General features: G+C 46.1%; 1 protein-coding gene across 3 annotated transcripts in view; it reads right to left on the reverse strand.

Moving 5' to 3' along the window:
- SMCHD1 (structural maintenance of chromosomes flexible hinge domain containing 1) overlaps window positions 1-12241 on the reverse strand; it is a 2128336-nt gene that overhangs the window by 1888575 nt on the left and 227520 nt on the right. For all 3 annotated transcript variants that reach the window (XM_069219969.1, XM_069219967.1, XM_069219968.1), the window contains exon 8: window positions 3219-3385. In XM_069219969.1, coding sequence (XP_069076070.1) covers window positions 3219-3385 — 167 coding nt within the window. The remainder of the gene's footprint in view (window positions 1-3218; window positions 3386-12241) is intronic.

Raw genomic sequence — 12241 nt, forward strand, 5'->3', positions numbered from 1 at the left:
TCCCGTGGTGATAAACGAAAGAGGGAGGAATCTTGCCTAATCATGTTGTACGCCGGCATGATGGCCGACGATTGGGCCGACGAAATTTCCATCCTTGCCGTCAACGGTTTAGTGTTCGGCGTCGACAGTCCCCTCGTTGACGGTGGTGCCGTCGACAGTTCTCTTGAAGATACCTACTTGAAGATTTTAGCAGTGATAATCATCGATGAAAGCCACGATGATGTTATCATCAGAGATACCGCCGTAGTAAACGTCTATGTCATTGTCGTGACAGTCGACACCGTCGTCGTCGATGGACGTTTTTTGGAAGCATCAGAGGAAGGTCTTTCCGGACCCTTCGTCGGCGACAGAGACAGAGAGGCACTTTTTGTGGGTGCCTTTTTTCCCCACAGGCGTCGTAGGCTGTGAGCGAACCTTTTTTAATAGTTTTGCCTGGGTCTCTGATCCGGAAGTAGGAGGCTCCTGGTGCCCCTGTTTCTCCATAGATGCATACTTTATCTTTTTAACCACTTTCTTCAGTGGTTCCTCAGGTAGTCTTCCTTTCTCTCCAGGTAGCTTGAGGGAGCGAGATGATGTTTCACTCTCATCTGAAGATGGGTTTTCCATGGCCTTCTGTCTCTGCAGCCATAACAGAAGCCTACTCTTGAGGGTTTTCTGACTAAAGGTGCGACAGATTTTACAGTCTCTCACCTTGTGGTCAGGATGCAAGCAGTAGATACACTTTTTGTAGGGGTCATCAACGTGAAGTCTCTTCTTCCCACAGCTGCCACAATCCCTAAACAGACCCTTCTTAGTCTGCTGAGACATATTAAGATTGTAAAAGTGAAATTTTCTGAGAGACAAATTCCTGTCAGAAAGGTATACTGAGCAGAGCTCAGGGAGACTCCCTTCACACGACGTGCGGTAGAAAATCTGAGGGAAAGAGCCTCTGTTGGGAGTGTTCTAGAGGGTGTGGACGCCCGATTGGCTGAGGTTCAACTTTGGGTCTTTTTTGCAAAACGACATGGATAGACTATAAAAGCACCTAAGGAGGCCCTTGGGGCTAGTGTGTAAAGTGTACTGCTATGTGTATTTGGGGTTACCGTGAGGCTCCCACCTCGACGACGGGGATGATTCAAGCATGTGAATCTATGAAAGATCCAATACTGGAGAACATGCACTTTCCCTCTACGCCGCAAAGCGACCCCCGCCAAGCAATATACATGGAAACATTACCCTGACCTGGACCGCAGAGGCAGTCCCTTATTTACAGATCTATTTCTACCATACTCAAGAAGATCTGTCGGACAGGAGCCTGAAGCACACACTCAAAGCTTTGAAATTGCAGATGCGGTTCTGAGAGAAATTACCCTTGGCCCTCACTTTAAAAAAAAAATTGCATGATCCAAAATTGTCATCCTCTCCCGCCTCCTTCATTATTTTGTAAATGCCCCAGGGTACCCTTGACATTTCTTTTGAGAGCTTCATCAGATGCTGGGCGACCTCCTGTGAGACAATGGGTGGCGGTGGGCATGCCTTTGCAAGCTGCAGCTGCCGGTAGGTCGGGGAGGACCGGGGCTCCTTCATTTGAAAATAATTATCCAATGGCACAGCCCCAGTGTCTCTCCCGATAGCTGGCAAAGAGGCATATACCCAAAAGGAGCGTAATGGATGGTTCTTCCCCCCCCCCCCCCCCCAATGTACTACGCCAATTCCTCCATCCTACCATCCAGCTACAACAGTCATGGTCCTTCCATGTCTGGGTGGGTCAGAAATGCTTGGCCAGGGCCTTGTATCTAGTGTGGCAAGTAGTTCCATATTCTCTAGAAACCTTCCCTCAAGGACCTACGTGGTCCCTACAGGCCTTACAGAGCTTACAGAGTGGCACTCCGGCTTCCTGGACACAGTGGAGGACCTCTCCAAAATTAATAACTGCTCTCATTTGATCAGCTCTGCCAAGAGTACACCATCCCTCCGGGCCAATTCTTGACGCATGGACACCTACTAGCTGCTCTCCACTCCGTATGAGGAATAGAGGAAAGGGAGCATCCATTGCACGCAACGATCCAGGCCTTTCACACATTGGGTGAAAGGCTGCCCTGGCTTGAACTGCCAGTTCCTCGCAGTGCTCCTGGCTTGCCCAAGATGCCAATCCACATCGGCAGACCTTCAACAGATGCACTAGTCTTGCCCGAATACAGCCAACTTCTGGCAAGCAATATGCTCTTTCTTAACCGCTATTACTGAGCTTCCAGCACTTAACTCCTGGGAAGCCACAGCTCTCCACATCTTCCTGAGACAGAAAAAACACAAAGTAAGGGCCTGCTTCACCAACCCTGCACTTCTGCTAGCCAGACCCCCTCCTCACCATGCACTGGTGGGCTCCTCACCCCAACCCTCCCTCAGTGGCAAACTGCACATATCCGCTGGAGTGCAGCGGAAAACTCTGCACTACATTGGGAGGAGGCAAGGCACATTTGTAAACGTCCTGCGGCATATGAACCCCACCTTCCCCTACCTTCAGACTAACAGTTATGACTCCAGATGTGTCTGATACCTACCCAACCGGCATGCGCCACACCACCTCTAACCACTAAATGCCCCCCTCAGCTCGTACCCCACCCCAGTTCTGCTGTTTTCCATCCCTTGTTCTGTTTTCTCTCGCTATTCATTAAGTTTGCACTTTTCTCTTTCCCCCCCCTTTCTTCGCCATTTCCCTCTAGGACCCACCTCCATTCCACCGGAGACTCAGTTCATAAGGGGACTATCCTATTCTCAATATTACTAGCCACCCCATCTGAGCACGCGGGCACACACAGGACTGCAGTGATCCACTGCACAAGCCGTTGAGCAACTATTACATGTTCATATGTGGCCTCTATTGAGTCAACCAACTCTCCCATTATCACAACCTGCTATCTGGGCCCTTGGATCCTCATTTCACCCCACATTTCACATTTAATTTTTCTTACCCTCACTTCACTCCCTAACGCATCACACACAGCTTCTCCTTGTGATTTTTCCCTACTAGTTTTATTTTATGAATGCTGTGTTGTAACTATTATCATACTCAATCACACTGCCCATGTTGATAATATTGGTTTGTCTCTTTTCATGTGAAATCCCAATAAACATAATTCTCCTCCCCCCCCAAAATGAAGCACCTATAAACCTGCTGTAGGACAGCTAAACCTTTTTGCTGCATACCTAGGAAATATAAGTGCTAAAGTAAGACTTACGCCAATTGCCTCGTCCAGTGAGTGAAATAATTCTTCAAGTACTGCACATGAGCTTGTTCCACACCTGTAATAACCACTGCAGTAAAGCTTTTCTTATGCTTCTCTTCAAAAATCAGATTATGCAGGAACTTCTCTTCATCACTAGTTACATGAGCAGAATCTGCAGGCTACATACAAATGAATGTGTTAAAAAGAGAAAATAAGATGTTAATTTATCTAGGTAAAATTTTTAACAAATTGGGGTAGAATATGTACATGTACTTAAACTTTTCATAATGCCTTTTTTATGTTATTAGGGAAACACATCAATGTATATCGCACTTGCTGGCAAGTCAAGATTCTTCAGTCCTTAAGGTATTTAAAAAAAACAAATAACGATGACAAGTACCAATAAAAAGTACCAAGCTGAACAGTCAAGTATTGTAGTGAAAGTAAAGTTGAAGGAGGTAATTCTCAATCTTGGACACAAAACAGAGACAAGGATTTGGTGTGAAGAAAATTATGTAGTTTAAATATCCAACTAAAGATGAAAACTAAGACGTCTAAAGACCTTTTGATATATTAGTTGCTGCAACCACTTTTTTTCGAATCACAGAGAAGTCGGCAACTACTGAGCCAAAACCTCAACCATCAGAGCATTCAATCTCTGGTGTCCTGGAGTCTAACCTTACTATTGAGCTCAAACCTGAGCACCAAGTACTCCCCTTTAGCACCTTACACCAAGGATAGCAAAGCTGAGCACAACAAAGTTTACCAAGGGAGGTTATGTGAGGTTAAAGACTCAGAGCTTAAACAATGAACCAATAGAAATAATTAATATATAAATAAATAAATATGTTGAGTTATAAGAGAGAATTTACTTTACACACAATGCAATAGTATACATAAGTAACAGAGGGTATTTATATTTTAATACTACATTAAAGTAATCATTTGATGGATTCTGGGAGACAACAGATATCAGTGATATTTCAATGCAAAATAGTCTATTTGGCCCTCCTCCTAGTCATAACGGGTAATAATTATGGGAAGCTCAGGTTGACCTTTGCTGGTGCAAGTGTTCCCCCTCCTTAAATAAGTGGGTTGCCCATGGGTGGTATTTTACCCTATCAGGTTCACTTCAGATGGGGTGTTCATGGCACAGACCTCCAAGGGACTATTGAGGTGTGTCTGTCACAGCCCAGCTGACACAGTCCAGATCTGCGAGAAGGGCAGTTGTGCACGCTTAATCAGGCAAGCGCTGGGTGCTGCAGTCCTAGGTTGAAAGAGACTGCCTGGATTCCATTGCTCATAGTCCAATGGATCTTGCTTCCTGCGATCGTTCTTGGGCCCAAACACAAGCCCTCCCAGCGAAGCAAATTAGAAGCCCATCCTGGGTGGAAATAGTCAGTACGCAATATTAGTCAATGTCTCAATCCACAGAGAGTGGGAGGTGGGGCTGGGGGAGTCGGAGGTAGGAGGGGGTCACTTTCTCTCTCAGCACAGTACCTCTTCCAGTACCCTTGTACTTCAATGGAAACTGTGGGTGCAGTTAAGGCTCTTTACCATTCTTGTACTTCTAGGCGCTTAGTTGCTTGCGCAGAATTCACATGGGGTCGAAGTCCACCAACCACAGCTTTGGTTCAAGAGGGTATATATTTCAGGGCTTCCAGGCTTTACCCTCAAGCAGAGTAACAGAGGTCCTTAATTATGTTGCAGAAGACTGCTTCAGGTAATTCACGCTTGGCTCCCTCAAACTCATCGTCGTCCTCTTCTAAGCAGAGCTTTCCTCTTGCAAGTACACCAATGGACACTGGAGTTGCAGGTCACTTTCATCCTTCAACGCAGGGCCAAGACAGCTACTCCTGGCAGGCTTCTAAGAACTCTTTTTGGTCCTAAAACTGACAAGAGGAGTTGGTGGTGGATACCCAAACCCTGGAGCACAGAGTTCCTCGATCACCACTGATACGAGACCCAGGCTTCTGGAAGAAAATTCTTGGCACACTAGCTGTAATTTTCTGTCCCATATTCAAGTGGCAGCATTTTTTCTATCATTCAATTCTAAGACCGCTTTCGGGCAGCTTCTTTTGCTTTTTCTTCTCAGACTAGTCCAGTTAGGTGTTTGTCTTCAGATATCAGAAAGATAGGGTGGAGTTGAGTGTCTTGGAGACCCAAACAAGGGTACAGAAGAGGGGGATGCTAACTCATTTGACTGAATGTTACCTGTACAGCGTAGCCCTTCTATACAGCAATGGAGTAGTAAAAGGAGGGAAATACCCCAAAGCATCAAAATGACCATCTCCTCTCCTTCACATCCATCTTACGAACTAAAAGGAGAACAAGAAGGTCCTGGAGAAGTCCTGTAATCCACAATGCTTCCTGGGCCTCTATCAATCATCTATGTTAGGTACCACCTAAACTTTGGAAAATAAAATGGATTCCTGTGCACCCACAACCACTTTTAACCACTTTTAACATGCACATGTACACATGCCCTCTAAATACAGAAGTGACATATCTGCATCATCCATGTCACCCTTGGATGGAGCAAAGGACCTGTTTACGGGGGACTGGCAGACCAATCTAAGAATAATAAAAAGGCTAGTGAGTGACTTCCCCAGTCAAAAGAAAGGGAGACCGATAAAAGGGCATGTCCTCTCACTACAATCCTAACACTGCCATCACTGTCAGTCCTCACTAACCCAGAAAGCCACACTATAAAATATGTTTGGCTGTAGCAGATCCAAGTATTTTTTCATGTGGTATGGTAAGCTGATCACTGTTAGATTTGCAAGTTCTCATAAGGCATGAACATATCAGCCCGGAAGGCAGGCGGTATTAGCCCTTTGGAAGGCAAAGCTGCCAGGATCAAAGATTATTTTGCTGGGCAAGGCATCTGAGCTTTCCATCGAGGAATAATTTTAAACAATCTGACTCAGAACAAACTAAAAATTGGGTGCATCTGCATCCTGGCTGTCTGTGGACTGTGAGGCCCACAAATGATTTTTCCTATGCAGCCATAACCAGATACAAGAGAGAAGGAGCAGCTCCTCCATGAGTTGAGGTCTTGCCCCTTCCTCAATTACCACACTCGGATGTAAGTATTTTCATCGGCCTCATTGGTTGGTGTCCAGCTGCCTAACTCCTGCTACAAGAAAGGCCCAGTCAGTCATGCACTTTTGCTTGGCACATAAGGTTAGTGCAACTTTGCTACTCTGGTAATTATGCTGTTAGAGTTTAACTCATTGACACCAAAGTAGAGGAAGCCATTGGTTTGGTCACGCTGATGTAAAGCAGCCCTGGGTGCTTCACTGTGCAGCCCGGTCAGAGGCTGCGTGTCAATCTTCAAAGTTAGATCTATACTTTTCCGTTCATCATAGCGTCCCATGGCTTCGACGGCAGCATCATATTTGGCTCTGCAAGAAACACCTCCATCAAATCAACTGGCCAAACAAGAAACAGTGCCTTGGCCCATGGAGGTGCAGAATCAAAACCCCCAGTGTCAACAAGCCTGTAGGAACATTCTATCCCTTATGGAGGGCAAGAGGGTACCAAGTTGCTCTGAACAATTACTCGCATTTTCTCTGTCACATCAGCATTCTTTTAAAAATTCAACTGAGAAAGATACACATTTACGCTTGCCATGTTTTACCATAGCTTTTTGTAAAAGTGAATATTGGTGTTGAAAAATGACATTTTACCATACTTTACCCAAGCATACTTGGATTGAACTTAGATGTCTGAAGCTTAGGGATCTTGATGAGATTGTCCATGATTAAGGCAAATGTAGGGGGGGCGCGGCTGAGGAGGTCAAGATGGCAGACTACAGCAAAGAGAGCTCTGTACTTCATTCCTGTCATCCTGAATATTACACCCAGGTGGTTGGCCAACCGGTGCCCAAACTTTCCACACACACACACAAGGGGAGCCACCGGGAGGCCGCACCAGCTGGAAATTACGAGCCATCAGATGTTATGCTTTTTCGACACCTGCGGTGGATGAAAGACTGAGACGTGCCTGTATCGGACCCGCCGCTGTCCTCCATCAGCAACATGGAACCCCAATGAATCAACACCTAACTGACGGCAGTAGGTTGGGTTTGACAGACCTGACCACGGTATACCACCGCAGCCCCCTGGGGGTTCACCAGGAAGAAGCAGCCCACCCTAAACGCTTCAACCACAGCTCCTGGGTAACCAGGCCCTGGCTGCTGTAACTCAGCAGGGGGCTGCCAGGCTCCCAAAGCCTCCTGATGACACCAGAAACTACCAGCATGCTGGCCCAGCTGAATCCGTGCTCTGCCGGGCCTTAAGGGGTCACACTTAGCTCAGCAGACTGCATGGAGTGCAAGGCCACTCCTTGCAAGTATCGGGCCTGCCGCTCTCTCTGTGTAGCACTATCAGGTTCAAATGTGTCAGCCTTTGGCTTGCAGTGAGGAGATCTGAAAGCTGCCCATCTGATCTCCACACACCCTGCTGAGCCCCAGGAGATGCCCGATACACACGGCCAACTTCGAGCACGAAGCATGAAGGAAACTGCTGCTGCCCAGGGTGTAGCACACTTGGGAAGACGACAAATTAAAATAAAATGATTTGGGAAGCCACCAAAAACAGTTTCAGGCGTCGCCGGGCCCTAAGCAGCAAGACAGCAGGTGCAGCCTACAAGTAGTTTACCGTATCTGTACGATCTGGAGCCTCAACAATTCCCCTAAAGCTTCTCCTGTTGACTCCCCCACCCCTGCCCCCTGTATCTCCAGTTTACTGCAAACACCAGCAATCCCACTATGGCCCACCATTCATGAGATTCTGGACTGCTGACCGAGAGAGGCCACAAATAAAGCACCAAGAGATCTAACACTTACTGTCCCTATCCCTCAGGTACTGCTGCTCCAGAGCTCCTCACAATGAGGCTCCTCTGATGGACAGGACATTACCAAATGCCCTACTACACTGCTTATGGTAATGTTACCCCCAAGCAACGGTACACACCAAAGCTTAATGAATGTGGCTTACTGCCACATGTTGTAAAAAAGTGCCCTGTGTGGCCCTTTATTCCTCCTCTGACAGCCTATGATGCTCCTTCCTACCACAAGACTTTCTGAGCTTAACTGCTGCGCTATCCACTATAAGTGTCATCGCCTATTCACCAGCTGGTTTTCATTGAGCCCTTCCTTATAATCTGCTGCTTAGTTTTCACACTGGGCTGCTCGTGCTGTGAGGTGTTGCGACCTACTCCAACACTCACAAGCAGGCGAGTATCTTCTACGAAACTACACATTTGCGAAACTTCTCCTCATGAGATCCTTTATGATGGTGCGCGCCAGAACCGGTGCAGTGGCCCCACACTCCTGCCGGTCAACATCGTCACTGGGCTTTTCACTGTACTACTGAGCACCCCCCCACATCCCCCCTGCCACTCATCAGATCCAGAGACAGTTACTGGCAAACATGCGGTACTTGTTGAAGTAGAAAGAACTTGCGCATCCATGGAATCAAAGATTGATGCCGTCGCCACAGACCTCACCCTTCTACATGATGACCATTGGAAATTATTAGACATGGTGCACTCTGCAGAACAAACAGTAGCAACTCTCCACCCATAAGCATCAGACCTGTAATCCCACTTAACCACCATGCAGGAGAAAGTCCACATCCTGAAGGAAAGCGCAGAAGACGCAGAAGGAAGATCCAGATGGAATATTATCTGGATGGTGGGCCTTTGTAGTAGTCAACTACTACTCTCCTTAAGTATAGTTAACATGTTTATTGCAGGCTGGTATTCTCATGAGTGGTGCTCTCTTCCCCGGGCAGCAGGTAAGTGCCGGTTTCGAGAACATCCACCGTTAACATTCCAAACAAAACATCGATCCTCTCACAGAGAGAATCGTAGTCAAGATAATATACACTAGAGAAGATTACAACACATCCTCCCCTGTTAACCCTAAATAAACAAACAATATAGTTAACTGAAAACTCAAAATAAGATGAACATTAAATTATATCCTCAAGGGGACATAAAATAGCACTTAAACATTAAAAAATGAAATACTAATGGAAAGTGAAAATACAGATCATGCTACATAATCTTTTTTTTTTTTTTTTAAAAACAGGTGGTCTTCTGGGTCTAGGAACTCTACTACCCATGTGATTAGCGATCGTACTAGAATTCTGACCAGTTGTGAGGTTTGCTCCATCTCCACCCCCTACACGACCACCTAAACCACTTCGAGTCTTACAAGGATTCACTACTTCCTCATCTTTCATTAATATGTGATCATTGCACTCACTGCTTTTGTCACCATTCATCCTGTTCAGTTCAGATCCATATTTGGCCACTCTTCTTAAATTCCAACGTTCTCCATTGGTAAGAATCACATGCCACCTTTGGACTTCGTGCACTTTGAACTGTCCCAAAAATTTGCTCAACCCTTTTTTTTACTCGTCCTGATTTAATCTTAACCCAATCACCCAGCTCAATTCTGTGTTTACTGCCATCCATTATAGACTCTTAACTGTAGCAGAACATTTTCCTTTCAATCATATTTCTCAACCACGAAGGATTGAGTTTACAAATGGGTTTTCTACCTCTCATGACCATAAATGGCATCATACCTGTACTTATACTTTCCGTGGTACGATATGTCCAAACCAGATCTGAAGTCACAAGCTCTACATCCAATCTGTTGGCTACGACTAACTGTATCCCCCTCTTGACCATACGATTAGCTCTTTCCACAATACTATAAGCACGCGGTTACATAATGCTGTACATGCATGTCTTATGCCACATGACTTCAATAAATCTTTCATTTCTATTGAAGTCAGTTGTGTACCATTGTCTGTAATAACCACAGGGAAATCCTCCTTACCAAAGACTTCTCTCAAAACTCTTATAGTTGCTGACATATTGATTTCAGACATTAATTTAACGACCAACCACTTGGAATGTACATCTACCATTACTAAGACAAAACTCCTTCCCCTATGTGACGGGTTCTTTATCCCGAGTTGAAGAGATATTGGAAGAAGGCGACAGACTCGGCTTTTATGGGGTTAGTGAGTTTATTTCTGTTCGTTTGCGCTAGACAACTATATTACTTTTCCAAGTTGTCTTGTGGTCAGACTCCAAAGAAATTAATATGAATCCCTTTATTCTTTTTCAGGGTTCGGTGGTGCTCCGGGAATAGCCTGGTCCGGTTTGGAGAGAGGTCTCGTTCTCCCGACTCTCAGTGACACCGGATTTCCCAAAACAAAGAATGAGAAAGGAACAGGTAAGTGGGGGAAAAAGTAATTAAACACAGTTAATTAAGGTTAGTAGGGCGTGGAGGGGGGGGGGTTGTGAGAGTGGAGGTAGGTGGGGGCTACTTTTCCTTCGTGGTTTATTCTTTGTGAACTCTTCGTGCTCCCCTTTTATTCTATCCCACGGCTTCCTGTTTGCGGCACTTTGTGCTATTATAGTCAGTTAGTCTCGGTCTTATTTACACCGTCTCCCCTTCTCTGCAGGATCTCAGCCCTTTCCCCTTAACGCCCCGTAATCCAGCTAGCCACCCGGAACCCCAGTCCCACTGTCGGTACGCGCGTACCTTGGTTGGCCACGCCCCTCCAGGGACGCGGCCGGCTTCCAGGTGATCTCCCGACTTCTCTCGAGCAGGGGCGGGAGGCTCCCTGAGCTTTCCGCTCCTCAGCAATGCCTCTTCCTTCGTGGCGGGGTTTCCCTTCCCGGTCGGCGGCCTTCCTCCTCTCGGCTCCTCGTCGATCCAGCGTCTCTCTCTCTCCTCCTCGCGTCGTCGTCTTCTCGTCCGTTTTCTCTGTCGGGTATTTCTTCCTGACAGATGGCGTTGGACGTCATCACGTCCGGAGTTTCTCGGGTGCCCCCGGGGTATCCCTCGGCGGTTGTCCTATCTGCATATGAACCGGCGTCAGGAGGCGCCCGGTTACACCCTACCTATTCATGACAAAGTTCTAATGAAATACATGCATACACTGTGCCATGGACTGCCTGGATCAGTTATACTGCCACATTCAGATTGTACACCAACTCTCAAACACTTTTCACTCTCTTTGCATTCTGCGCATCGTTCAATCCACCCTACATCATCATCCATTGCAGGCCACCAAAATTCCATTCCGAGTCTTTTCTTTGTAATAGTTTGTCCCAAGTGTCCTTCGTGTGCAATATGAAACAACCTCTTCCGTACCCCTGTATGTGGGACAATTGTTTCTCCTCGCAACACCGTCATTCCATTTATTTCAGATAGCTCATCTAAAACTTTGCCATAAGGTCGTACAAGTACAGGAAGAGTGCTATCTCTTCTCCCTCCTTTTTCTATCAAGTCCATTACACTTTTCAATACATTGTCACTCCCATAGCCAAATGCCAGTCTTTCTCATTTACTATGCCCTTAATTCAATGAGTAACTTCAAGCACACTCGGCATTGCCCCTTCATGTTCAGTTTACATACTTTTTTTTTCATCCACAAGTTGCCAATCAAGGACTAAGCGTGAAAGGCAATCTGCCTGACCATTTTTCCAACCAGGAATGTATTCAATTCTACAGTTCTCTTGTAAGCGTGAAGCTAGCCTGGCCATTTTCTTGCCAAACCTTTCCCGGTTCCACCAGGTGATAGGATTCTCAACAATGGTTTGTGATCAGTACGCAATGTAATACTACTACCCCACACATACGTGCAGAAGTATTCCACACCCCATATGTTGCCGCCAAGGTCTCTCTCTCAATGACTGCATAGTGTCTTTCAGCAGTCGTTAAGGTCTGCGAAGCAAAAGCAACAGTTTTCTCCGAAGATCCATGCACTTGAGATGTAACTGCACTTATTCCAAATGCATTAGCGCCAACAGTTTTAGTTTTCTTTTTAATATCAAAAGGTACCAATATGTTAGTATTGCACACCCCCTCCTTTATTTGTTGAAAACATTGCTGTTGTGCAGATTCCCAAAGTTTGTTCCTTTGCGCATGAGGACCTTCAGGTTTTCTGTCTTACTAGCAATGTTTTTCACAAACTTGGAATAATATTCTATTAAACCTA

Source organism: Pleurodeles waltl, chromosome 2_2 (assembly GCF_031143425.1).
Source record: "Pleurodeles waltl isolate 20211129_DDA chromosome 2_2, aPleWal1.hap1.20221129, whole genome shotgun sequence".
NCBI classification, from domain to species: domain Eukaryota; kingdom Metazoa; phylum Chordata; class Amphibia; order Caudata; family Salamandridae; genus Pleurodeles; species Pleurodeles waltl.